This window comes from Eschscholzia californica, unplaced genomic scaffold (genome assembly GCF_041429995.1).
Source record: "Eschscholzia californica isolate CP2 unplaced genomic scaffold, dmEscCali1.0.p SCAF_1, whole genome shotgun sequence".
NCBI lineage: Eukaryota > Viridiplantae > Streptophyta > Magnoliopsida > Ranunculales > Papaveraceae > Eschscholzia > Eschscholzia californica.
Window position 1 is genome coordinate 3066624 of NW_028238198.1, and position 26833 is coordinate 3093456.

General features: G+C 36.2%; 4 protein-coding genes across 7 annotated transcripts; 1 reads left to right on the plus strand and 3 right to left on the minus strand.

The window, feature by feature from the left end:
• Window positions 1-293: 293 nt before the first annotated feature.
• Window positions 294-3729, minus strand: LOC147563251 (pentatricopeptide repeat-containing protein At5g39350-like). Of its 2 annotated transcripts, XM_086635769.1 has the most exons (3): window positions 3614-3729; window positions 1505-3137; window positions 294-1413 (listed from the first exon to the last, which is right to left on the minus strand). In XM_086635769.1, the coding sequence occupies exons 2-3, from the start codon at window positions 3018-3020 to the stop codon at window positions 1400-1402; spliced, it is 1530 nt and encodes a 509-aa protein (XP_086491895.1). In that variant the 5' UTR covers window positions 3021-3137; window positions 3614-3729; the 3' UTR covers window positions 294-1399. The 2 variants fall into 2 exon arrangements, with proteins under 2 accessions (XP_086491895.1, XP_086491893.1); XM_086635767.1 differs by having other exon boundaries at window positions 294-3137.
• Window positions 3730-11512: 7783 nt separating this feature from the next.
• LOC147563252 (LYR family of Fe/S cluster biogenesis protein) lies at window positions 11513-12119 on the plus strand. The gene has a single exon (XM_086635777.1). It carries the CDS (start codon window positions 11586-11588, stop codon window positions 11850-11852), a length of 267 nt encoding a protein of 88 aa, XP_086491903.1. The 5' UTR covers window positions 11513-11585; the 3' UTR covers window positions 11853-12119.
• Window positions 12120-15597: 3478 nt separating this feature from the next.
• Window positions 15598-19037, minus strand: LOC147563253 (UDP-glucose 6-dehydrogenase 4-like). The gene is made up of 2 exons (XM_086635772.1): window positions 18202-19037; window positions 15598-17333 (listed from the first exon to the last, which is right to left on the minus strand). The coding sequence occupies exon 2, from the start codon at window positions 17311-17313 to the stop codon at window positions 15868-15870; it is 1446 nt and encodes a 481-aa protein (XP_086491898.1). The 5' UTR covers window positions 17314-17333; window positions 18202-19037; the 3' UTR covers window positions 15598-15867.
• Window positions 19038-23216: 4179 nt separating this feature from the next.
• Window positions 23217-26417, minus strand: LOC147563254 (protein FAR1-RELATED SEQUENCE 6-like). 3 transcript variants are annotated; one of them, XM_086635786.1, is made up of 3 exons: window positions 26161-26417; window positions 23670-25892; window positions 23217-23545 (listed from the first exon to the last, which is right to left on the minus strand). In XM_086635786.1, exons 2-3 carry the CDS (start codon window positions 25320-25322, stop codon window positions 23456-23458), a joined length of 1743 nt encoding a protein of 580 aa, XP_086491912.1. In that variant the 5' UTR covers window positions 25323-25892; window positions 26161-26417; the 3' UTR covers window positions 23217-23455. The 3 variants fall into 3 exon arrangements, with proteins under 3 accessions (XP_086491912.1, XP_086491909.1, XP_086491914.1); XM_086635783.1 differs by having other exon boundaries at window positions 23670-26097; window positions 26161-26386; XM_086635788.1 differs by having other exon boundaries at window positions 23670-25732; window positions 26161-26361.
• Between the last annotated feature and the right edge of the window lie 416 nt (window positions 26418-26833).

Genomic DNA, 26833 nt, shown 5'->3' on the forward strand with positions numbered 1-26833 from the left:
GGTATAATATGTCATCAATCAAATAATGTATGAAAGAAATTAACTTTCACCAGTTATATTTCTGATCAAACGGATCATTGAAGTTAAGATTCTTGCTAGTCACGTGTTAAGTAGTGTCACGGTCTAATTACCCTTTGTAATCCATGTTAAATTATTGTGTAACACTTGTAAGTGACAAGATCCACCACTGACCAGTGAATTGTCCATCACAAGTGAAAGAATTCCCTCAAGCTATTGCATTTGTTTGATGAGAAATAAAAAAAAGAACATCGAAAATACAAGTTACTAAAGACTGTCGGCCAAAAGTTGTGACTTTGTTGAGTAACCATGTACAGATTAACAATATTTGTTTCAACACCAATTTCATTGAAAAAGTAAAAGTTGAATATCAACTTTAACCCTTGCCAGTTCAAAAAAAAAAAAAAACTTTACCCCTTGCCGACAAACAACCCAAGACAAGAACACTAGGTAGGATGTGGCACCCATTTTGAGGTCTGTGAGTGTCATATCATAGGACTACTAGCTAGGGGGCACTGTAAATTTCACATACTTGTCTATACTGATGATTTGGTCAAAATCAAGTCAGATCTGAATAAGATACAATAGTTCCTTGGATCTTACTTGTTGAAGCCTAGCAAGTTTTATGAGCACAGTTTTGTTCTTGCCAGTCTGTCAAAAACCCAGACCACTGGGCTGTGACATTTCCACCAGCCCTCCTTTTCTTGTCAAGTATTCCCTTTCATTCACGAAAGACTAAACATTCCATGACACGGCAAAGCCCAACCGGACCTCGTTGGTCGACCTTAACCCAAACTCCCTCTATTGGGTTCGTCTCTAACTTCAATCATGCTGCACCTCGGTATTCCAACGCCCAAGTTCTGTCGAGCCCAGGCTTGGGTCATCCTGTAATTAACTCGAAAAGATGCAGCACGACATTTTCCTTAACCTCATAATACAATTGGGCATGGGCTAGGCCCGTCGTGTCATTAACTCGATAAGATTACTCCATCTCTAACTTCAATCAAGCTGCAGCCTGGTGTTTTTCTCAACCCCATATTCGACATCATATTCCGCACGTTTTCAGCGTCTTCCCACCTTCCAACTGCTGCATAGATCTTTGATAACAACACATAATTTCCTGTATTTTCTGGTTCTAGTTCAAAAAGCTTGTTTGCTGCCATTTCTCCTAGTTCAACATCTTCATAAATCACACAAGCCCCTAATAATGCTCCCCAAGCAGCTCGGTTTATTTCGAACGGCATTGACTTGATTAGAAAATAAGCTTCCTTTAATCGACCCGCACGACCAAGAAGATCAACAATACAAGTATAATGGTCTGAACGAGGTTTAATTCGATAATCTTCTACCATTCTTCTGAACAATCGACGACCCTCGTCAACTAGACCTCCATGGCTGCAAGCTTGCAAAATAGAAGTGAAAGTAACTTCATTTGGGATCATCCCAGACTTTATCATCTGATCGAAAAGAGAAATTGCAGTCTCACCGTGTCCGTGCATTCCATACCCGGATATGATCACACTCCATGAGAAGATATCTTGATCTTTTCGGGGTATATCGTTGAAAAGCTCATGCGCAAATTCTAAGCTTCCACATTTTGAATAGATATCGATCAACCCAGTAGAAGTTTCAATTCTTGGATGAAATCCAGATGTTATGAGATAACAATGTATGTTCTTGGCTTGTTGTAAATCGGCAAGATTCGAAAAAGCAGGAAGAAGGCTTATCAAAGTTGCAGCATCAGGATCTACTGCTTCCACTAACATTTGTTTGAAAAGTTCAATTGCTTTCCTTGAACACCCATTATGAACATAACCTGATATGACAGCGTTCCACGGAACTGTTCTTTTTTTGGATGTTTGTTCAAACATTCGAGAACTTAGACCTATGGAGTTGCATTTTGCATATAAATCAATTAAAGCAGTCTCGACTAGCACGTCAGATTCAAGTCTGCATCTTATTACCCAACCATGAATCGATTTCCCATACTTGAGAAAACTCAAACTTGAACAAGCTGAGAGCAAAGAAGCCACAGTTACTGAATTAGGTCTTACACCATCCAATTGCATTTGATAACAAAGACCCAATGCTTTTCTTGATTCATTATTCAAAATATATCCACCGATCATAGTCGTCCACGATACCACATCTCTTGAACTCATTTCATCAAAGATTGATCTCGCTTCCTCAATTGAACCGCATTTTAAATACATATCCACCAATGAATTACTCACTGCAGTTCGACCTTCAAATTTTTTCTCTTTAACTAGTCCGTGAATCCTTCTCCCACGTCTGAAGTCCTTCGTATAAGCACAAACGGGTAAAACCGAAACCACAGTAGCATGATCAATACCCACATTTCTATCCATCATTTCATCGAAAGTCACTAAAGCTTCGTCAGCATATCCATTTCGAAAATACCCATTTATCATAGTATTCCAAGAAACAATAGTTCTTTCTTGCATCTCGTCGAAAACCCACTTAGCGTACACCTTTTTACCACAATTCATGTACATAGATAGTAAAGAATTTTGAACATAAGAAACAGAATCAAACCCACATATTAAAACTCTAGAATGAATTGATAAACCAATATCTAGCATTAATGAATCAGAACAAGCTTTAAGAACAAAAGGGTAAGTATAATGATCAGGTTTTTGTTGTTCTGAACTAAGCATTTCAATAAACAAGTGAAGTGCTTGTTTGGGTTGTTCATTGCGGACATAACATTTGATCATGGCGTTATAAAGGGGAATACTTCTTTGAGACATTTTATCGAACAGTTGACGTGCTTGGGTAGTATTGTTGCTTGAATTAATAACAGTGAAACTGGTATTACTAGCTGATGTTGCATTTTGATTCAGGATAGAGAATGATTTGAATATGTTTGAATTTGGATTCAACTTGACAAATTGAAATAGGGTATTCATGAGTCCAACAGTTCTCTTGTGTTTCAAACTTTGGAGTCCTCTAATCCAACACTTGTGGAGAGAAATAAGCATTTTAGTGGTGTTTTTTTGTTTCGTTTCAGATCTGAATGGTCTGAATGACTGATTACAAGTCGATTTCCAAATGTTGTGATTTTTGTTTGAATGACAGACTCAGGCCATAATCTTTTTCTTTTTTTTTATTGAAAACTATTTTCTTGGGCCTATAGCCCAACTAGAACATGCCCTAAAAGCCAACAACATTATTTACACCCTAATAATCCCAAATCAAATAACCAAAGATTCCACCTTCTCTGGGATTCGAACCTGGGACCTCCAGGGCTTTCTGGAGTTTATGTCAACACCTTGGAACCACACTTGGGCTACCAACTGTTGACAACTATTTTCTTTTTGTTGAAAGGCCATAGTCTATTTTTCTTTTCAAAAGGTATATAGGGAGCCCGTAATTTGGGGACTCCACCCGTCCAACCTAGTTGGACTACAAGACAAAAACCAAATCACTCTCTGTCTCTAGATTTTCCTTGTCTTCTAGTCCCAAGAGGTTGGACGGGTTCTAGGGAGCTCCAAATTACGTCCCAAGTTAGGGGCTCCCTGGACTTGATGTTTTTTTTGTAAAGGAAAGGCCATAGTCTATTTGAGTCGGGTACGAAAAACAATGTAAATAAGACTTTTACTAAACCACTGTCGTCCCTTTCAACTACATAGGTCGAACCAAAATGTTTGAAATTTCCACAAATCAGAATCAAACGAATCATTATTAGACAAAGAAAAATGCAAACACAAACTTCCGAGCAGAGCCTTCATTAGGCAGTAGTATTAACTAGCCTAAAAAATAGAATTGTATTAGGTTGGTCAGAGCAATTGCCTTGTGTTTTATTCGATAAATATCGAGAATTTTATTTTACTAAAAAAAATAGCTCTTGGGAATAAAAGAAAATCCCCGGGAAATAAAGAATTAGTCAATAAAAATTGATTTAGAGGGCATATTCTTCTCTTAATCCAAAAATTAATTTGATAAAAAGTTACCCCCTAATCTTCATCTTCTTTTTCTCTCTCTCTCTCGGTCTCATACTTACTATTTCTCTCTCCCAATGTCCCACATATCTCTCTCCCTCACTGTCTCTTTCGCTCTCACTGACTATCTTTTTGTTGTTCTCACTTTAGATCTCTCTATTTCATTGTAGATCACTCTTATCTCTATCGATGTAGACATATCTCTCTGTAGATTAGTTTCTCTTTTTCTTTTTCTCTCTTGCAGTCTTTATCTCTTTTTCTAGCAGTCTTTATCTCGTCCTCTCTCTCTTGCAGTATGTATAGATCTCTCTGTGGAGATCACAGAATTCGTGCCCACGAATGTAGCCACGAAATGTTTTGTAGCCACGAAACGTTTTGTAGCCACAAAATGGTCAGGGCCACAAAACCTTTTGTGGCCACGAAATCCTCGAAGGCTTTCGCCAACCCTCCTCGAGGTCCGGTTTTGGCGAAGGGAACACTTCTCTTTGCTGGATCAGTGTCTGTTTGAGAGACTGAGAAAGAGAAAAACAATAAAAGAACAATCAATAAACAATGAGAGATTGAGGGAGAAACAATGAGAGATCGAGAAACATAGATAGTGAGAGCAATAAAGAGAGATAATGATAGAGGGCGAGAGATCGAGAGAGAGAGAGTAATAGTGAGAGAGGAGAAGAGATGAGAGAGAAGAGGAGGCAATAGTGGTGGTGAAAAGTTGTGGTGGTGATAGGGAAGAAGATGAAGATTAGGGGGCAATGTTTAATCAAGTTAATTTTTGAGTTAAAAAATAATATTCCCCCGAGAATGTATAGAAAAATATGGAATCCCTAGAGAATTTATTCCCTGGAGATTATTCTTTATGCCCCAAAATCGCGACCTTTTTTTATGTTGTTGAAAGAGCTCCTACTCAACTAAGCGATGCTAAAAGAGCCTACAAGTAAAGTCTCGTCAACTATCTCCATACTCAAATCAACTCTCTTTCTATTTCTTGATAGACTTTTCTATTTTAGATAAACGGTATATTCTTATTTAGGTATAAAGTAGGTTTACTTTTGTAACCTTCTCCACTTTTGTAGCATTTTCTATTATTTTTCTACTCAATTAGGAAGATAAACTCTATCACTTATAATATTTCTATGTAAGTCGTAACAAAGCAACTATTAGACAATTTGTGATCTTGTTGTGACACCAATAGTGTATCAGTGGGAGTCAAAGTGTGGTATCTCTGCGACATTGTCAGCATTGACATGCACAATTATATAACAAGTTATTAACACTATAATTTGCAAGTTATTAACACTATAATTTGTTTTTATAATGTAATCTTATGAAAATGTCTCCTTAACCATTCTCATACAAGTCATTTAGGTGAGTCAGGAAAAGTGATGTCCTTTCAAGTTGGTTCCTTTTGAAGTCACAAATCTCTGAGATGTCAAAGCAAACAAATAACAGTCCGGAAGGCTGGTCCCCACAATCCAATATGGAAGGTATAGGTCAGGTAGGTGGAAGTGTAGCTTGCCTTCGGCTCCCAAATAGAATACAACAATGATGCTATGCTCGGCCACTCTTCCGGGTAGATTCCGGGCGGGTGGGGACAGACCCGCGTTAAGTAAGCCCATTTATCCAATAAAAGTAACCAGTTTTATGAAATCACACCCAAATTTAGTTTTGCGGAGTGAAGAGTGGCCGTGGCCCGCGGGCATGCATGCATGATCACGCCTCCGACTTCCTTGTCACGTTTCTTCTCTAAGGTTTAGAGGCTAATTTTGGTTCGGCCCCTACTTTTTCATTGGCTATCGCTTTAATCCAATATTTCTCCTTTTTACTCCTAATTTTCAAATCAATTATTTTTTGGAAATTTTATAGGCAATGCCCAAATTTATTAAAAGCAATGTATTTTTCACCTATGTCTTGGTCAAGTTGACCAAGTGTGCTTAAAGGCAATACCTAAAGGAGGGTGTTTATCACCCACCTCTTGTTCTCTTCTTTTCCGGCAAACCGTTGCTGACCGGTGATCTCCAGGCTCCAGCCGACGACTTTAATTTTTTTTCTTCTTTCTCCTTCCTTCTTCCTTTTTCTTCTCTCTCTAATCTCTCTTTATTACTCCTTTGTCGGGAGGTTTGGAAACCAGAACCTTCGTCAGATGCTGACGATCCAGATCCAGACGAAGGTCTAGTCTTCGAGACCCCTGACGCTAACCCTATGTATGTAACTTTAGAACTATTTTACTTTTGTTAACGTCCATTTTGTTTTATTTTTCTTTTTAAATTCAATGTTAGACTTCCGGTAATTTCCTCATTTAGAACTAATTTACTCCATATACTTTTACGCCTTTTTTTTATTATATGTATCTTTTTTCTCTGACTATCTTCTTCTAAAATTTTATTATTTCAGTTTTTTATAAATAATCAAATTTTATCTATTTATTTAAACTCTTTATTATTATCAATTGCGGTAAGAATTTTCTTTAATAAATATATAATATCTTTGTTTAATGAATCATATCTTAACTTAATAAATATATAGTTATTTAAAAATAAATACTCATATAAATAAAAAAAATAAACTATTTAGTCTTATATTTATAAAGTATCTTTATAAGTTAATAAATATTGAAATACTGATAAAGTTTTAAATAATTTAAAAAATCTATTAATCGAATATTTATACGATCAACATCTAATAACTACCTATCTCATATTGCATATTTAATAAAATTTAAATGAAAAAACTTACAAATTTTATTAACGGGAACATATGTCCATCAACAAACCAACATTAATAGCGTTTATGCAATGTATATTTGTATAAAATGAAATGTATTACGATCAACAAACCAGCATTTATGCAATGAAAAAAAACCGATCAAGCTTCCTGCCTATTAATCTCAAAGTTCTTCTCAAATACAAGGAAATGATTCAATTCCAGAGCTACATTTCTATTAAATGAAAAATCAAAGTAACTAAAGTTTATGTAACCTATTTTTGTAAAATTGATCCCTTTTAATTAAAGACAACAAACAATCACCGTTTTAAGCCTATCATGAAGTAGTAAAATTTTAAAACTCGAAATATAGCACTATGATTTTTTAAATAACTATAACTTTATAAATTATGTTACTTTATCTAGCTGAATTTATAAACTAATTTAAAGACAACAATAAATGTAAGCCTATCACGAAGTAGTAAAATTTTAAAACGCGAAATATAGTTAATTATTGTGATTTTTTAAATAACCATAACTTTATAAATCATGTTATTTTATCTAGCTAAATTTATAAACTGATTTAAACTTTTGATTATCATCGATCGATAAGAAATTTATTTAATAAATATATAGTATCTTTGTTTAACTAATAAATATTTTAACTTGATAAAGTTATAGTTATTTGAAATAAAGTTATAGTTATTTTAACTTATAAATAAACTACTTGGTCATATATTTATAAGTTAATAAATTTGAAAATACTGATATAGATTTAAATAATTTGAAAAAAAATCTATTAATAAAATATTTATACGATCAACATCTAACAACTACCTATATCATATTTCATATTTGATAAAATTTGAATAAAAAAACTTATAAATTTTATAAGTAGGAAACGTATTTTTATGAGCAACCCAATATCACTGTTATAAGCGTATCACACAGAAGAAAATTCTAAAACGTGAAATGTAGTCAATTACGGTGATTCCGGTCGAGCAATCTCATTATGCCCGCCTCTATGCAAGAATAGTGAAAGTGGTGTAAAATAGTAGAATATTCAAACCGTTACAGTATTAATGCCCTCAAATATTAAGGTTTTTTTAGTTTACCCCCTCCACAATATTTGGTAATTGAGTTTACCTCCTTCATAATTGATAATTGATTTTCTTTCCTTAATTCACTATTTTAAACAAAATGCTAGGGTCATGTTTGACATAAAAAAATCATGATTATGAATTAAATAATCTGAATTAAATAATCTATTGCGAATCACCATTTTGACTAAAGTATAAGTTTTACAAATATTGAAATCAAATTACTCAATCATTATTTTCGGTAGTCATATTCTTTGTGAACAATTACTGAATTAGGTCTTACACCATCCAATTGCGTTCGATAACAAAAAACCAATGCTCTTCTCGATTCATTATTCAAAATATACCCACCAATCATAGTCGTCCACGATACCACATCTCTTGAACTCATTTCATCAAAGGTCGATCTCGTTTCCTCAGTTGAACCACATTTTAAATACATATTCCCCAGTGAATTACTCACTGCAATTCGACCTTCAAATTGCTTGTCTTTAACTAATTCGTGAATCCTTCTCCACGTCTCAAGTCTAAAATCGAAACCATAGTAGCATGATCAATACCCACATTTATATCCATCATTTCATCCAAAGTCACTAGAGAGCCTATCAGTTTCGAAAATACCCACTTATCATAGTATTCCAAGAAACAGTAGTTCTTTCTTGCCTCTCATCCAAACCCCACTTAGCATCCACAATTTTACCACAATTCATGTACATAGATGTTGGATAGAGTTAGATCAATGAAAAGTATTATCTCTCTGAAAACCAAGAACTGAGTTTGCTGGGTACAGAGCTTCGCTGAGCAGGTCAGAGTTGGATCTAAGGTTGAACATGAGGCTCTTAATGCATTCATAACCCTTTGTGGTGGTCCTATTGAGACAGACTTGATGAATGCACCTACTGATGAATGAGTTCATAACCTTAATGGCGGTCCTACTGAGACGGACTCGATGGACACATAGTTGATGCTGATGTGAGGATGAACTTGTAAAAGTTCTTAATGCATTTATAACCCTTTGTGGTGGTCCTATTGAAAAGGACTTGATGAATGCACCGATAGCTGATATATCCATTACCATAATGGTGGTCCTATTGAGACGGACTATATGGGTATATAGCTGCTGCTGATGATGATGAGTGTGAACTTACCAAAGTTCTTAATGATTTCATGACCCGAGAGAGGGGTCAATGTCTACACTGAGGTAGACTTAAGGAACTCACCTACGTGAGCCCAAGGGTGGAAGGTTGCCTTCTACGGAAGACACACAACAGTCTTCTTAAAAACTCAATAGACCCAAGGTATGTTAAGGGTCTACTAAATGAACATGAACAAATCGTGGAGAACGTAGAAAGTCACCGGGTATCATATGTGCTGTGAGGGTCTCAACAAAAAATCACCAAGTTCAAGAGTAATTTCACTTGGGTGCTTTATTTTTTGTTATTGCCTCATTTTACTATGTGTCAATTCAAATCGAAAGATACTGAACACTTAAGTGCATGTGCCACTTAGGCTCGATATTTAGAAGTCTTTGTAATCCTTTAGTGGGGGATTGTTGGATAAATGGCTTCCAAAGCCTTTAAGTCCGATAGTCCCACTTGAGGAGAATAGTTGGTCTGACCCTGACCAACACGGGTCGGGTTTGGGTGTTCTGGAGTTTGGGTGAATTTAGAATAAAATAAGTACTTCTTGGCATTTATTATTTCTAAAACTCTATTATTTGTCTTCTTGGAAAACAAGTAAGGTGCTGTTTGTTTTTCAATTTTTTCAGATCTGAAATCTGAATTGGGATCCAATTCAGATTTCAGATGTTTGTTTTTCAAAATGAAGGCCATCTGAAAATTTAGCTGAAATTAGTCTATGTCTGAATTGGCTGAAAAAGAACACACATTTTTCAGACTTTAAAACAAGTCTGAAACAGAGCCCTATATCTGAAAAAGTATAGAATGACCCTTATGCCCCATAAATCAGAAAAATCTTCCCACCACACACCCCCACACCACCACCACCCCCACACCACCACCACCACCACCACCACCACCACCACCACCACCGGCACCACAGACCGCCGCCACCACAGACAACCACCAAAGACACCACAAACAACCATCACTAGACCATAAACCACCACCGATAGGACTACAAACAACCATCACCGATAGGACTACAAACAACCATCACAACACCTTCATACCGGAAATCACCACTGGACTACAAATTACTCCAACTAGTTCATCTCCAAATCGCATCGTGTGAGATTAGAGACTAGAGAGAGAGAGAGACAGAGCGGAAGTTTTTAGAGGTAAAGAAAATCAAATCGTGCCATTACCATTAAACCCATAAGCAGATGAAAAAGCACATAAGAACATAAGAAGCTTGTGAAGATTTGGGGGTTTTTCAAACCCATTAAAATTAAACCCATAAATCGTGACAGAGATCTGTATTGGTTGTTGAACCTTGTGAAGATTTGGGGGTTTTTCAAGCCCTATTAAATCTTGCTATTAAGGTTTTTAGTCAAATATCAGGGAAGAGAGGTAGAGAAGAAAGATCGAGGAGAGAGGGAGGAGGCAGCTTGTTAGGGTTCTGTTTTAGATAGGGAGGAGAGAGATTAGGGTTTTTGTTTTTTTGTTGGAAAGGATATATTTGGTTAGGGTTTTGTATAAATGAGTTCAGATTTTTGTTAAAAAAGGGTATAAATGTCAAATTACAGTTCAGATTTTTTTAATTCAGATCTAAAAAACAAACAGCTAACTTTGAAAATGAATCAACTAATTCAGATTCAGCTAATTCAGATTCAGCAAGTTCAGATTCAACAAATTCAGATTCAGACACAAAAAAAAAACAAACACCACCTAAATGATTCTCTCAAATCCACAACTTCCTTATTCTTCTCCACGTTCTCTGGGAAACCCTAATGGGTTTACTTGGTCTATAAATAAGACTTAAACCAGAATAGAGAAACACACAACACTAAGAGGGATCCTTCTTCTACTAAATATTGAGTCGATTTTCTGCTTCTCCAATGTCATCTTCTTCAGGACAGTTGAGATGGTAGCTGTAGTAAATTCTTGGGAAGTGTTCGGAGTTATACAATTTGCACCGAAGTTATACCGAAATCACTTTCCAACAATAGATAGTAAAGAATTTTGAACATAAGAAATAGAATCAAACCCACATATTAAAACTCTAGAATGAATCAGAACAAGCTTTAAGAACAAAAGGGTAAGTGTAGTGATCAGGTTTTTGATGTTGAATCGAGCATTTTAATAAACAAGTGAAGTGCTTGTTTAGGTTGTTCATTGGATCCTAAGAGTTGACATGCACAATTCTATAACAAGTCATTAGCACAACAATTATGTATATAAGGTATTTTTATGAGGATGTGTCGTAAACCATTCTCATACAAGTGAGTGAGGAAGTGTGATGTCCTTCATTCCTATATATGCCTTTTGAATTCTCGATCCTCTAAAACGTCGAGGCACACAAGGTCACTAGCAGTCTGTTAGACTGGTCCACGCAATCCAATGATCCTTTAAAATGTCAAAGCACACAAGGTGCTCGTGTGCTTGCAATCCAGAAGGTTCGTCCACACAATCCGAGGATCCTCTAAAATGTCAAAGCACACAAGGTCGCTAGCAGTCCGGAAGGCTAGTCCACGCAATTCGATTTCTGAGTATAGGTCATGAAGGTGTAAGAGAAGTGTAACTTTCCTTTGGCTCCTTAATACAAGGAGAGTGGCTCAAAATGTGTTTGTATTAATCCATCTGGTTAACCTTTCTTTCTCTCTCTCTCTCTCTCCTCCATAGCAATGGCTGCTACTTCCCCTTCAAGATCTGAAATTGTCTCTCTCTTCAGGTCTCTGCTAAGAACAGCTCGAGTTTTCTCAGATTACAACATCAGGGAATATGCTAAACGAAGAACAATAGATGGGTTTTATCAGAATCAAAACCTAACCGACCCCTCTTCGATTTCTTCAGCTTTTTCGGAAGGGAAATCTCAACTTCAAGTAGCAAAAAGACAATCGGTGGTTTACTCTTTATATGCACAAAAAGCTAAAAGTGTCATGGAGATTTGAAATCCAATGATTATCCTTCTGGTACATCTATCAATATTTATGTTAGTTTCATGATTTTATTTCCTTTATTTTATATCCATTTCAAAACTAAACTTATAGAAACAAATTGAAATTTGTTTTAGGGTTAATGAATTTGTAGGTGTGGAGTTAATAATGGGTTTGTAGTAGAATTGTTATCTATGTTGAGATTGAACTTTACCTTAAACCCTAAACCCGATTTTGTTCACAATAATATCAAATTATAGTGAAAGATTGCATCTTTTAAAATATTGAGGAAAATGTGATTTTTTTTTTGTTTGGGTTTGTGAATTAGAGGGTTATTGGAGTAATGGGTTTCTCTTACAATTCTAGTTTATGGGTTCGATTTTGAGTTTTGACATTAGGGTTTGTGATGGAACTGTTACTGTTACATATTTAATCTTAAAAAGTATTGAACTTCAAAAAAATGGACAAATGGGTAGATGCTTTTGTTGCAAAAGTATGACAAACTGAGCTTTAGTTATGGAATTTTTAGGTTTTTCCGACTTAAAACTTGTGAAGGTCACTTTGGTTTAGTAGCACTGGACACTGATTTGGAATCTTTTAGGTTAAAAAGATCATGTAATTTGATTGTGGAAACAAGGTCCTAAAATCGAAGATGAGGTTTGAGCATTGAGCCTTTTAAGCTGTCAATAGTCTAGAATTTCCATGTCCTTAGTTAAATTGGTTAAGCGACAAATTGGATTTGAAATATGACTTAGAAGTTTGGATGGATTCAAGTCAGATTTTAGAATGTTTTGTTTTACTTTGTGATGTCTGGCTCGTTTGTAGGGCTGATTAAGTTGATTTTGGTCCATTTCAGTGAGATAATTTAGATCCACCACACGAGCCAGGTTTAGATAATGAGAAGAAAAAATGGTCACCTTATTACGATGTCAAATTAGGTTTTGAACATTTCTAGGTTTGTAACCTATTAGGTGGTTATAGAGATGATAATACAAAAGAAACCCCAAGGGTAAGAATATTTTAGACATCAATCAAAGCTTTTTTACAATCTAGTTCCAATCCCAAACTGAAGTGAAGGGGTTGAATAATGTTTGTATTAGTAGAAATACCAACTTTTATATCAATCTGGACTTCAATATTTAGGGTTATAAGTGATAGTGATGCGAGGATAATTAACTGCTTTCATTTTAGCTACTGATCAATCAAAATTATCTAACCCTAAGTCCCTAACCCCTCTTTATCTCCCATTAGGTTTAAAGTTTTGATCTGTGTGTGTATTCATGAATATATGTTTGTTGAATGGGATGATGTTTCCAAATATTGTAGGTAATCGAAAAGAAATATAGAAATATACAGGGACTCGTATGTAAATTAGTTGAGTGTTAAGGAGCTACCACCAATATCATAAAGAGATCCAAATGTTCAATAGTAAAGGATGATGATAGGCAAGAAAGAGTAATGAATGAAAGTCATATTTATAAACACAAACACGAGAATTACACAATGAAAAAAAGTCTAGAATTATTGCCCCTACCAATATCATAAAGTTGATGGACTGAAAAATTCTAACTTTTGTAGTACCTCTAATAAATTTATGATAGTCATGAGCTTCTCTTGAACTTCATAGAAAACCACAATCCACAATTGATGCCACCCCACTTGTATTCTCCATCTTCTCTTCTTCTTTGATTTTCAAAAGTAGCTACCAATATCAAGATTCAAGATCAAGAATGCTTTCTCTCTCTATCTCAAAAATAGTAAGTTTCGATATTTTCTCTCTGCAGTAGAGAGACATACATGTTATCACTCAATGTTCGCGTTCTCGTTTTTCTCTCTATCGAACAAGAAGACAGAAAATTAACACCAATGCAAAATATATGTACTCAAAGATACACAAAGAAAACTAATATAAGAATATGGAATTGAATCAAGATGAGTATAACTAGATTGCAGAGGAGTTGAAAGGAAACATATGTTCAATTATGGAGAGGATTAGGTCCGGAAGGAACAAGTCGTTTTTCGACACCGTATCTTGGATCAATTTCGTCGAGTGGTGATGGTGGTGGAGGAGGGTAATATTGGTGTTTTCTTTGGAGTTGAGGGCATAAATAGAATTGATAATCTTGATGATTAGAGGAGAAAGAATCTCCTACATGGTGGTGGTGGCAATGGTGATGGTGGTGGTGGTTTTGAGGGAGGTCATTTTGATGATGATGGTGATGAGGAGAAGAAGAAGAAGACATATGTGGTAAGAAGGCTATAGATGATTGAATATTTAGTGTCAAGAAAATGAAGAAAAGAAACATTGTAAAATGAAGCCAAGAACAAGAACAACAAGAAGAAGAATAAGAATAGTAAGAGGAATTGCAATTCATGATGTTTAGAGAGAGAGAGGGAGAAAGGAAGGTATAGAGGTTTTTGTCTTGCTCAAAATTAGTAATGGAAGAGTAGAGAGAGAAAGAGGTGGTAGTGTTTTAAATAGGAAGGCAAAAGGCTCATGAGAAAGAGAAATAGTAAGTAATTGTTTGGACCCGAGAAGTCACTCTCTTCATAAGAAAACGATGTAAACTAATTTCTCTATTAATCCCAATCAAGTACAGAAAAAATCCCGAATGGATGATCTTGACCGTCAGATAGAATCTTATTATTCATAAAGAATGTGATGAATTCATTTAGCCCGTCAGACTTATTCCCTTTGTAATAAAACTATTGAACCTCGGGCTCTAGGTTTGTTTGAGGATCACGTCGGATATCCAGTTTGATCAATTGTAAATTTGCAGAAAGGTCCATTAAAGTATCATTAATTCACTTTAACCCCTTTTGGACTAAATTTTAATTCAAGAGTAATGCTAGTAGAAGAGGTTACAATTTACAAGGGTCTGTTCTTCAACAGACCCGATCTGGTCTGTCACAGACCACAGACCAGATCGGGTCTGTTGAAGAATAAACCGATCTGAAGCCTACTCCAGACCTACACGAAATCACCGTCCCTATTTTCGGGTTGATTCTCTCTTTTTTATGGACTTTTTCATACTCAATAAACGGTTGATTCCTATTTAGGTATGGACTAGGTCTACGTTTGTAGCCTCTTATCTCATTGGATTTTAATTTGTTCTTCTATAATTTAAGTGGAGGTTAATTATTGTTTTAGTCTACCAGCATAAGTTGTTTCCCTAATTATAGCCAAAGTGAAAGACCTATGACTGGGTAAGTACCAATTTTCTGAGAAAAATAAGATTTAAACCCTAATCTAATACGTGGGGAGACATATATGTAATCAGTAAAACACTCAGCTGAAGTGAGCTCCAAAACCAGATTAAGGTTACACCATTGTTCCATCAATGAGATATATAGAGAGGGGAAGTGAATTGGGGTGGTGAGTTGTGGGATAAGTTAGAGGGAGAAAGACAAGGAAACAAGTCTGTTATGTTGAACCGGAGGCCCAATAACTGGCCCCAGAAAAGAATAGGAATGTAATCCGGAAGCCCGATGACTAGCCCATCTAACCTAATCCAGAGCAGACCGTGAGCACCCAATACCCCAAAGGCTTGCGGCTTGCCCGACTCTGAGATCTTAAATATCCAGGCTGAAATCTTAAATATCCAATGCTAAAAGTCGGGGTCATTCTTGCTCACTCGGGCCGTCTGAAATCTTAAATATCCAGGCTGCAGTTGCACCCTGCCATGAAAGTAAGCGGGGTTTCCTCTTCCTGGTCTAGTACCAACCCAAACACCCACAGATATGATGCAATTCCATGATATGATAACAAAATGAAGTTAATAATGACAGAAACTAAAATGTCATGAAATACAATATCAAAACAAAGGTAAAAAACAACACAGATTCTCCTACTGCATCAAGATGCTAGATAGAAAACAATAGAACTGAAACTAAAAGCAAAGGTAAGAGCAGAAACATCATAAAACCCATATCGTCTAAACCGAAAAAAAAAATATTTAAAGAATCAAACTTTCTCACAAATCAGCTATTGATTTGGCCTTACCCGAGCTTAGTTCGACAATTTTTCCTCTTATGCGACAGCAGGCATATCCTTGAGCCATGAATCAAGAGGTTTACCGATAGAGTAAACGATGAAACCAATCTCTCTCAGCTTCTCTGCGTTAACGACGTTTCTTCCGTCGAATATGAAAGCGGGTTTCTGCATATTGTCGAAGATTCTTTGGTAATCAAGGTTCTTGAATTCATCCCATTCTGTAAGAATACAAACTCCATGAGCGTCTTTTGTAGCTTCGTACGCGTCCCAAACAACATTTGCTTGTTGTTTTACTGATGTTGGGCTCATAGGTTGAAGATGAAGTGGGTGATCCCATTCGAATTTGTTCATTGAAAGATCCCTTTGGATTTGATCTTCGGTCACCTGAGGATCGTATATGCTCAACTTGGCTTTGTCTCCGATTAAACCCTTGCAGACGTCAATGGCTGGAGTCTCTCTTGTGTCACCTGTATCTTTCTTGAAAGCGAACCCAAGAACAGCGATCTTCTTTCCTGAGACAGTATTGAACATGGAGGATACTACCCGGTTAACAAATCGGGTTTTCTGGTAGTCATTGATCTTGATAACCTGTTTCCAGTAGTTTGCTACTTCAGGAAGACCATTGCACTCACAAATGTAAACAAGATTGAGGATATCCTTCTGGAAACACGACCCACCGAACCCAACACTAGCATTGAGAAACTTAGGTCCGATTCTAGTGTCTTTTCCGACAGCATGAGCTACCTCGGCGACATCAGCACCTGTCGCTTCACAAAGAGCTGACATAGCATTGACAGATGAGATTCTCTGAGCGAGGAAAGCATTAGCGGCAAGCTTTGATAACTCGGCAGACCAGAGGTTGGTAGCTATGATTCTATCTCTGGGTACCCAATGAGCGTAAACCTCTGATAAAGCTTGAATTGCCTTTTGGCCTCCTGGGGTTTCCCTTCCCCCGATAAGAACACGGTCAGGGTTGAAGAGATCTTGAATTGCAGTTCCCTCAGCAAGGAACTCTGGGTTTGAAAGGATTTGAAAGTTGACGCCTTTGCTGTTATGGAGAAGAATCTTTTCGATTGCTTCGGCTGTTTTGACTGGAACTGTTGATTTCTCAACGACAATTTTGTCAGTTTTTGATACATCAGCGATCATTCGAGCTGCACTTTCCCAGTAGGTAAGATCCGCAGCTTTTCCTGCTCCAAGACCTCGAGTTTTGGTAGGGGTATTGACTGATACGAAGATTATATCAGCCTCTGACACATGCTTTTCTAGGTCAGTGCTAAAAAACAGGTTAGTTCCTCTACATTTCTTCACGATTTCATCAAGACCTGGTTCGTATATCGGAAGCTGATCACTGTTCCATGCCGCAATTCTTGGTTGTGAGATATCAACCACGACAACTTCAATATCAGGACACTTGAGTGCGATTACGGCCATAGTAGGCCCACCGACATAACCAGCTCCAAGGCAACAAATCTTCACCATTTTCACTTGTTATATGAAACCTGCAAGAAATTAAGGTCTAAACTCACTTTGAAGAGCTAAATATAATAATGATTTAAAAATCAACTCAAGTCGACCATTCAAACGAATCAATCACAATTCACAACGAGTCAGACAAAAACAAACAATCTGAAATTCGATTTCAGTGAATTCAGACATAGAGTCAAATTTCAAATCCTATTAAAAAACAGATTTCATGTCAACTATATTTAAAAGGATCAATTCTTCTAGATCTGCATAAAGAAGGAGCGGAAAAGAGATTGCTCATTAGATCTGATTATAAACTAACAATGACGCCTATATGATAATGATCTAGGTTAACTACATCAATAGTATATGCAATTTTTGAAGCATTTCTGCTTCGTTCACTATCAATTTCCATTCGTACTTGAAAACAGAATCAGTTTCAGTGAAGAAGAAGATTAGATTTTACAGATCAGATACATAGAGATTAAACCTAGAAACTCAAAGCATCAGAACAAGCTTCAAACAAGGAAATTAACAATAGATCCAAACTCAGAAATCCTAAACTTGTTGAATTACTTAGAATTTGGATCTAATCGAAATTTTCATTTCTATCAGAGAACTGAACTTCAAATTCGGAACTCCGGATGATAAAAAAAACAACCAGATCCACGTGAACTATAACGTAATATACAGATCTATGAATTCCAAACACATTAATTCGTTCGTGATACAAGATTGGATCAAAAAACGAAATATAAGGTGTTAATTGATCAATTTCAAATAAATTAAGATCAAACTAACAAGATTGAACAATTAAGAAGAATAGATCAGCAAAATTTAAGAACAATTAGTGAACAGAAACAATGAAATCAAATCAAAATTAAGAGTCGATTAGATGATTACCTTGTAGGATGAGCTGATTTTCTCTCTCTAGGAAGAAGAATGAAATCGGTCGAACTCTATATAAACAAGAGAGAGAGAGAGAGAGAGAGAGAGAGAGAGAGGGTTTCGCGGTAGTAGAGGGAGAGGAGGAGTTGAATGGGTTTTAAATACAAAGAATAGAAAGAGAAAAATATGAGATCTACGACCACTGGTGATTTAAAGACAAACCGATTTAACAGCTAAACCAGAAAATTATTCAACGCGTCATTTTGAGTTTTATTACAAACCAACCGTTAAAATTTGTGTGTAAAGGGAACCTACCATACTGGACCTGCCACGTATTCTGATCGGGATTCAATCGGGGGACTGGCCAGACATACCATCATTTTTGTATCTAAAAATACAAGCAAATGTTGTTCCTTCGCATTGGTTACTTGTGGAGGAGGAGCCTATCAGATTACTTATAATATTGTTCGTTTTGCCAATTCAGAGTCTCACAATTATAAAACGTACTTACGATCAAATAATGACTGATCTCTCAGAAGGAGCAACACATTTTATCTCTAGTGTCAAATTAGTTTATAATCCATGTAAGCAAGGGGGCAAACACTCATTCATAACTGACAACTCAATGTTTATTGCAGCATCATATTTGCACCCGACACACATAGTGTATTACGAGTTATTCTAAAATTTTCGTCAGTAATAAAATTAGTACTAGTAAGGAATGTGTGTTAGACTGTTAGTTCAAAATCTATTTGGGAGGGGTGGTGGCCACTGTAAAGTGAGACCAAGTCTCGTCTCTTAATCGAACTTTTAGAATGGGATACACAAAAAATCCAAGACCACTTTAAAGCAAGTAAAAGTGATATCAGACTTGAGATTTATCAAAGTGTTTGAGGTCATTCTTGAGAAGAGGATAATTTTTCTAGGTCTAAAAGGTGAAGGGAAGGAAGGATTGTTAGTCTAACTCTCACATTGAATGTGAGGGAGTGGTAGTCACTTCATAGGTGTGATGAAAAACATAACATCTCGAGTAACTTCTCGGAATGAGATAGACTCAAGACCACTTTAGAACAAAGAAAGCTCAAGATGACACTCGTGTTATCAGTATTTTGCGCAAGAGACTCACTCATTCAAGCACTTCTCCGGCATACTAGGGGCACGCCCTCTGATTTATGTGAAGGTGAACAGTCGTTAAACCACACATCTCAATATTTTGTATTTGTTCTAATGTTGGTAGGAAGCCCATGCCCTGTTAAGTTGACCTCAAGATCTATAACTCATAGATTATCACTTGGAATGAAAATCGAACTTGAAATTTTTGACTTACGGAGTGGGTGTCCAACAATTACACCGAGTAGTAGTGGTCATTCGCACTTCAAAATTTACTCAACATTCCATCTAGAAGTTTTGGTGTGGCATCTAGCTCGCACATGACCACATAATACCACCAACTATTCGTCTATTGAAATTGTGATACTCCAATGTCGCTCACTAGAGTGTCGGAAGTTTAGGTCATAGGTAAACATTCAAGCTTAAAAGTGCCAAGGCATCCCCAGTGTGGAACAAAATCTCACACCACAGTAAGAGGTGGCTAAGTGAGAGCAAAATTCGTACTTGCGGGGTTCCACGGCATTATTGTGTAGTCCGGTGGTCGGGCAAATCGTATATCTTCGGCAATGTTGAGACCTTTTAGGCAGACTCGTTAACCTTCGTCAATATCAAAACTCCGCACCTATAAGCTTGGACCTGAAACGTCTAAAGTAGAGACAATGTTGATAACAACTAAACTTTTTAAGTGTCACAAAAATTATTGGTCCTGTCTAGGACGAGAATCTTGAATAAATACTTTCAATCTTCTTTCACTTGTAGCATCTATGAGAAAAAATAGTACTTGAGAATAACCAGTTGTAAACAAGTGAAGTTGGGCGGTACAACATTCATTTTCCCAACGCGTTTGCGAGGTTAACAAATCACTTCATGGGGCCACCGACTCAGACTCATAAAACTACTTTATTCAGGGAGCAACTGACGCCATATGTATACATAACTCATAAACTCACTTATATGGGTGATTGGAATGGATAAATCATAAGTCAATCATGTTTTAGATAATAGTTCTATGCACCTAGTTTTTTCGCTAGGAAATTTTGAGTTAGATATTTACGAACTCAGTACATCAGAAACTGTCTAGGCGGACTATCAAATTTTAGGATATAGGTAGCTTATAGGTCATAGGTCGACTAATAGTTTAAATAGTTCATTCCATTATATGGTCTAGGGTTAATTGCGTAATATAAAGTCTTCGATTATATAGGAGGAAACATAATGTTTGGTTGCTTAAGATTTCATACTAAGAACTTATGAATCATCATTGTTTCCACCTAATTACCTAAGGAAAAAGGGTTATTAGAATAGCTTGTGAAGTAGAGAACTAATAAATAGATTGATGGGTCCAAAGAATTGTTGAGTGAAACTAAAGCAATGTATAATGAAAGAAATAATTTTGATAACCTTAGTTCCAAGAAATAATCCACTCTATATACGGTAAATAAATCGTTAAATATAATGTCCTTAGAGTGAAATAGCTAATTAGATCTAATCCCATTTTACCATCACTAACTAGAAAGTAGGAAAAACCATTAGCTTTTAAATGTGGGATCAACCAACTTCAACTTTAGGATTACTCGAGTGTGTTGTTGGTGATCATCTTTAAGTCAGATCTAAAATATAATTCCCCATTTTTTACTCGTAAAGTTTGACTTGTTTGCCCATTTTATGTCAATTTGATCGAGACAATTTTAATTTTTATATACATATAAAAGAAACACTACTCCAACGAGTTGACAATTTTCTTATTATATGATTTTTGGCTTCGTTTACGACACATTTTATTTATTACAAAGCCAGGGCGGCATAGAAAAGAATAAGTAGTCTTAGGGTTAGTGTTGATCCCACTTGTCGGATTGAGAGAGAGTCAAATGTAATTAGAAACAAATAGTGGTCCTTGTATGCGAATAAACTTATACAACCTGTCCATGTGAAAAAATAAAATAAAATAAATATTGCATGAATCAACAAGTTTATACTACGTGCTAATAATACACGTATAAGGTTCAGATGTAACTGAACTAGATACCATCACCGTTGGATCAACTGACTTTTTTTTTCTTTACAGATCATCTATCAACAAGTTACCTGATTCTGATCACCTTTTATACCCATCATTTTGCCTTTAATCCAAAGTTACCATTATTCAAAAGAAAAAGTAAAAAAATTGTGCTCATTTTTATTCACTTTGTCCAAAGTTCTACTCAAGATTGATCATTTTTTTAGGGTTTGATCTCAGCCGTATGAATACGATAACTGAGATATTGATATGTAAGTTCGTCGTCTGTCAGATGGAAAACCTAAGTCAGAAATCTAAACTGACTTGAGTTAGATTTTGAAAAGTTTTTTTTCTCCTCTTACTAATTTGACTATCCGTCAAGAATCAGACCTAATCCACCATGAAAGAAGCTTCAAATCAATATGAACAACCACCCATTATCGACAAGAAACTGTAAGTTTTTTTTTTTGTTGAAAGATGCAAGTCCAAAGTTGAAACCCTGAACACAAAATCACAAGTTTCAACCATGATAAGTTAAAACTAGAAATACTTCAACTTCATTGAATAATCTAAGTACTTGAAACTTGTGATACAAGAGAATAGATTTATATTGCAGTCATGAATTCTTTCGACATCTACCTCCATGTGAGATTAAATAGATTATGCCAAGAAACAAAGAAACCCAAGTAATTATTTTGTTTTAGGTTAATTTAATATGAACAAGTATAGTCAACTTCGTTACTTACTAAATACAAAATCCATTTGAAAGTTAGTACTTAACGACTATTAATGTTCGGGTTTGTCAATCATCCTGCTACTTCACCGGATCTAAGAAACCACAAACTCTACATCAAGAACAAGATCCTAATCCACCATGGAAGAAGCTTCTAATAAAAAAGAACCACCACCCATTATTGGATTTTACGACGAGAAACTACAGCAAGCCAGGACTCCTACATCGTACTATCTAGATTTCAGAACTATGATGAGGACTTCTAGTTGGAAATCGAGTCCTAGACAGAATGGAAGAAGCACACTTTATGACTCTTATGAACTTAGAGCTATGACTGAACAGATAAATCGAACAATTAGACGATCACAGGCATCTTCAGCAACTGATGTGAACCAACTGAAATCCCCCTTTTTCCTTTTCGGTCGATGTTTAGATAGAGTCTACAAAGTAAATGCGAAGAAGACACCAAAGCAAGCTACTTGTTCGAGACCATTGGTTGGTGGGAAACCAAATTTCAACAATACGTTGGCTAGCTTAAGAAATATGAAGAGCCTTATACCAAGGTTATGGAAGAAGGTAAAGAAAACACTTCTGAGGAGTAATCAGATAGTTACTACCAATTGACTGTTCTTTCTAACAACATTTCCTATAAATGAATGACCTTCGGACTTTGGGGCACTTGCGCTAGTCTGTTTTCCAGAGTCCAGACGCTATCATAGTAAAGAATGATACTTCTACCGTTCATGTCGGATACAGTTTAGGTGTTGATGGTTAGAATTCTTTAGATGTATAGTTCTTATGTTCATGCGTATGTATCAAATCTACAAATACACGTAAATATTTCAGCTAAGAATGTACATTACTTTGTCCGCCTATAATACGTGTAAGCAGCTTCTGAAGACAAAATCTAGTAAACGGAAAATAAAGTATCCAATGCAATTAAGAGGAAAAAATTACCTAGCAAGAGCAGTAACTTATCGGCAGGAGCTCAACTCCATATCCCAATCTTTGCATCGAACTTCAGATGATGGTCAGCCAAAAAAAAGAAAGAATTGTCTTTAAAAATGTGAATCTCAGTAAAGGTTAGGAGTCAGTTCAGTTCAACGTGACAAATTTAATCTCCTTTGACAATCAAGTCTAACCAGTTTGTTGCTAATCAAGAACTTCTCTCAATACAAATAAAAAACACAATGGAAAAATTATGATCTACAGTATAAAAATTATCCTCCTCCATGCGAAGTAATTAGTCAATACAAGCATCCCTATATTTTCAACTTCTAGGGAACTTGCAGGGATGAAAAACTTGAAATATTCAACAACTAAACTATTTAGACACTTTTCAATTATATCAATGTGAGTTAATTTTTTTCTTATAGAGCTTTTACAGGCATAACGGAAAAGAACATTGAGTGGTTTCTTCCGTCAATGTATCAGCTACGTTTTTTAGTATCCCCGCCACGCAAATTAGGGGCAGGCATGTGGTACATATAATAACCTCCATTCCAAGCTTGAGGGTTACCCTAAATACGAAACAAACAACAAAAGAAACAGAACCATAAATTAGCACATTCGAATATAACAAGTAAATTAAGTAATTAACAGATAACCGGTTACAGGTTCCAAAATGAAGAATATATGTATTACCTGAAAAGGATGACCATAGAAAAAAGGTGGTATCATATTTCCCATCCCATATACTCCATATGGGGGATTTAGAGGAACTATATTCTGATTCTCTTTCGACACATCGATGACATTATCCTCAGAAATTGTACTAATAGGTAACTCCGGAGACTTCTTTTGAGAATCATTCAACTCGGGTATTGGTTGACTCTTTTCAGATTTTGTTTTCGGGTTATGTAATTCCTCCTTCAATTTCTGCAGCCCAGCTATCACAATCATGCTCTTATCTTCAGAAGCATCTGCAAGTTCCTTAATCTCATTAAAGATTTTCTGCATCTTATTGCATCGTTGTGCTTCAGGTGTGGCTTTCCAATCATCATATCTGATTTTAACACTGGTATGGCATCTCTTCACATCCTTCCTCCATCTTCTCATTATGTATTTTTCGGGAAGTAAATGAATCTTATGACGAATTAAGACATAAAGTGCATGCCTGCATAATATACCCTTGAATTCGAATAAGCAACAACCACACTTAACTTCATTGTCACATTCACGGAACTGAACCTTGAAATTCACACTCTTTTTTACTGTCCCAATCATGATATCCTCTGATATTTGATACTCTAAATTCTCACCGTGCACTTCAACTGAAGATAAATCGCAATACATTTTACCAGTTACTTCGCTTTGAAGCTCTTTAAATTTCCGAATGGTATAAACATCTTGAGCATGTTTTTCTATGTCATAATGGGTTACACAATCTATACGAGACGAGACACACTTAAAATCTTCGTTGTCTTCTCTCTCGATATGACTTCTCAATGTGTTCTCATACTTCTTCACAAATTGTTTTAAGGGAGTTTTAGAGTTCAAATGGTTGTCAAAGAATAAATGGGTAGTCTCGGTTCGTCGACTGGGAGATATTCCTGCCCAAAAATTTTCTTTCACAAAGATTGGAACCCAACGATGTCTCTCATTAAATAGCTCAGTTAACCACTCATTGCTATATAGATTATATTTTTCAATCATCTCATTCCAGCGTTCTTCAAATTCGGCATGAAACAATGAATCATATACTGCGGTTTGTAATTCCAATGTGATGTATTCATACTGATCACAATCTTGTAACTTCTCAGACAACTTCTTCATGATATGCCCCAAACACCAATTGTGTCGAACATTAGGAAATGCATTTTCGACTGCTTTTTCCACGTTTATATCTTGATCAGTTACTAGCCCATTTGGAGCACGCCCAGACATACAAGCTAGCCAAGACTTAAACAACCATATAAACGTCTCAGTATCTTCACTTGAAATCAACCCACATCCAAACAAAATTGAGTGCCCGTGATGATTTACACCAACAAAAGGAGTAAATGGAATTGCATACTTATTTCTCAAACAAGTCGTTTCAAATCTAACAACATCGCCAAATTCTTCATATGCAGCCCTACTCCTTGCATCTGCCCAAAACACATTCCGCAACCGGTTCTCTTTATCGAAATCAATTGAATAGAAAAAGTCTTCATTCTGAGCTTGCATTTTCGATAAATATTTTAGGATCAAACTAGCATCTCCTTCTCCCAGTTGCAATTGGCTAACTTTCTCCGAACAGTTCATATACTCTTTTTCCAACATTGACGCCTTCTCCTTCTCTCCAACTTCAACCATCAAAGACTTAGACTTCTTACTTGTTTTACTACCATCTTGATCATTCACTTCAAGCTTTCTTTTACGTCGTTTTGGCCCACGATTGCATCGAAAATAACACGCTTTATCTGGACTTAACTCATGGTTATGATCAAGCTTGACATTGCTCACTCGCCACCGTCTGTCAAAGCATATAGACACATTAAGACGAGCCGCGCAGTTAGTCTTTATGCTGTGGTTTCAAAAAGTTGCTCGACTTACTTCGTGATTTACCCGATTGAGTAACTTTTTTTCTATAAGTACCCGAACGAGCACAAGCAAGAGATACATATCTCAGTACCCCATCCTCTCCTTTAGTCGACGATCTCTTCTTCACCGGGAACCCCGTTTGTTTCGCATACTTTTTATAATAATCGATAGCCTCATCAACACTGTTAAAAAGCATTCCGGCATTAGGCTCTTGTACTATTTCTTCTTCTTCTACAGTTACTCTACTCTCAATTTCATTCTCATGATTTTCGGTTTCGTTCTCTTCATTTTCTTCACTAATCTCCATACTTAGTAAACTACTACTTGAAGATTCTTCCATTTCTAAATCATTCAATATGTGAGCACATCAGATAAGCATATTTCAATACAAGTATTCATCCCAAATTAGAAGTTTAGGTGTTAAATGTGATTTTAAATACAATTTAAACAGAGATTAATAATTCTAACCCAAAATGGGGAAGAAAAAAACCATTACAAACATGGAGAAATGAACAGGAAATGATGGGTATTTAGTAAAACCATTGACCTAAAAGCTTAATACTTTCAATCTAGAAAAAGAAAATGTTGTTTATCTTGAGATGATTCTTACTCTGAGACGAAATTGTTGATTAAGAGCTTGAAAAACCCAGGACCAATATGCAACTCAGTTGACTCTAAGGAGTTGAAATCTTGGTAGAGGAGATTGATGATCGAAATCAATGGTGGGGCATGAGTTGAGAAGCAGAGAGGATGAGAGAAGGGGAAAGAAAGCGGGAAGGAGAAGAAAGTTAGGGCGACCTTGATTGGCGACAACATACCCGTGTAAATGAGGCGACAAAATGTGTCAGCATGTACGGATCCCGGTTCAGTACAAATTTGGGTCCGGAACCAAATTAGTCTAGTTGGTTCCAGAACCGATCGGTTCTTGGGTAGTAGCCTTCTTTGCCATCTTGTGTTAAACTGATGAACAGATAAAGATACATCATTATTTATAGCCAAAGTTGATGACACTGATTCGAAGAATGGATGGATGAATAATCTCACTTTGTTGTATAGGAGATGTTCCTGCCCAAAAGCTTTCCTTAACGAAAGCCGGCACCCATGGCCCCGTCGGCTTCTCTCGCTAGATAATTCACTTACGAATCACCATTTTAAATTTCTCAATCATCTTCTTCGAAGTCCATAGAAGACAATGAATGATATACAATATTTCCGGAGGAAAACTTAAGGGATTCATCTTGGTTGTTATCTTTTAGCTCTTTAACCGACTTCTTCATTACGTC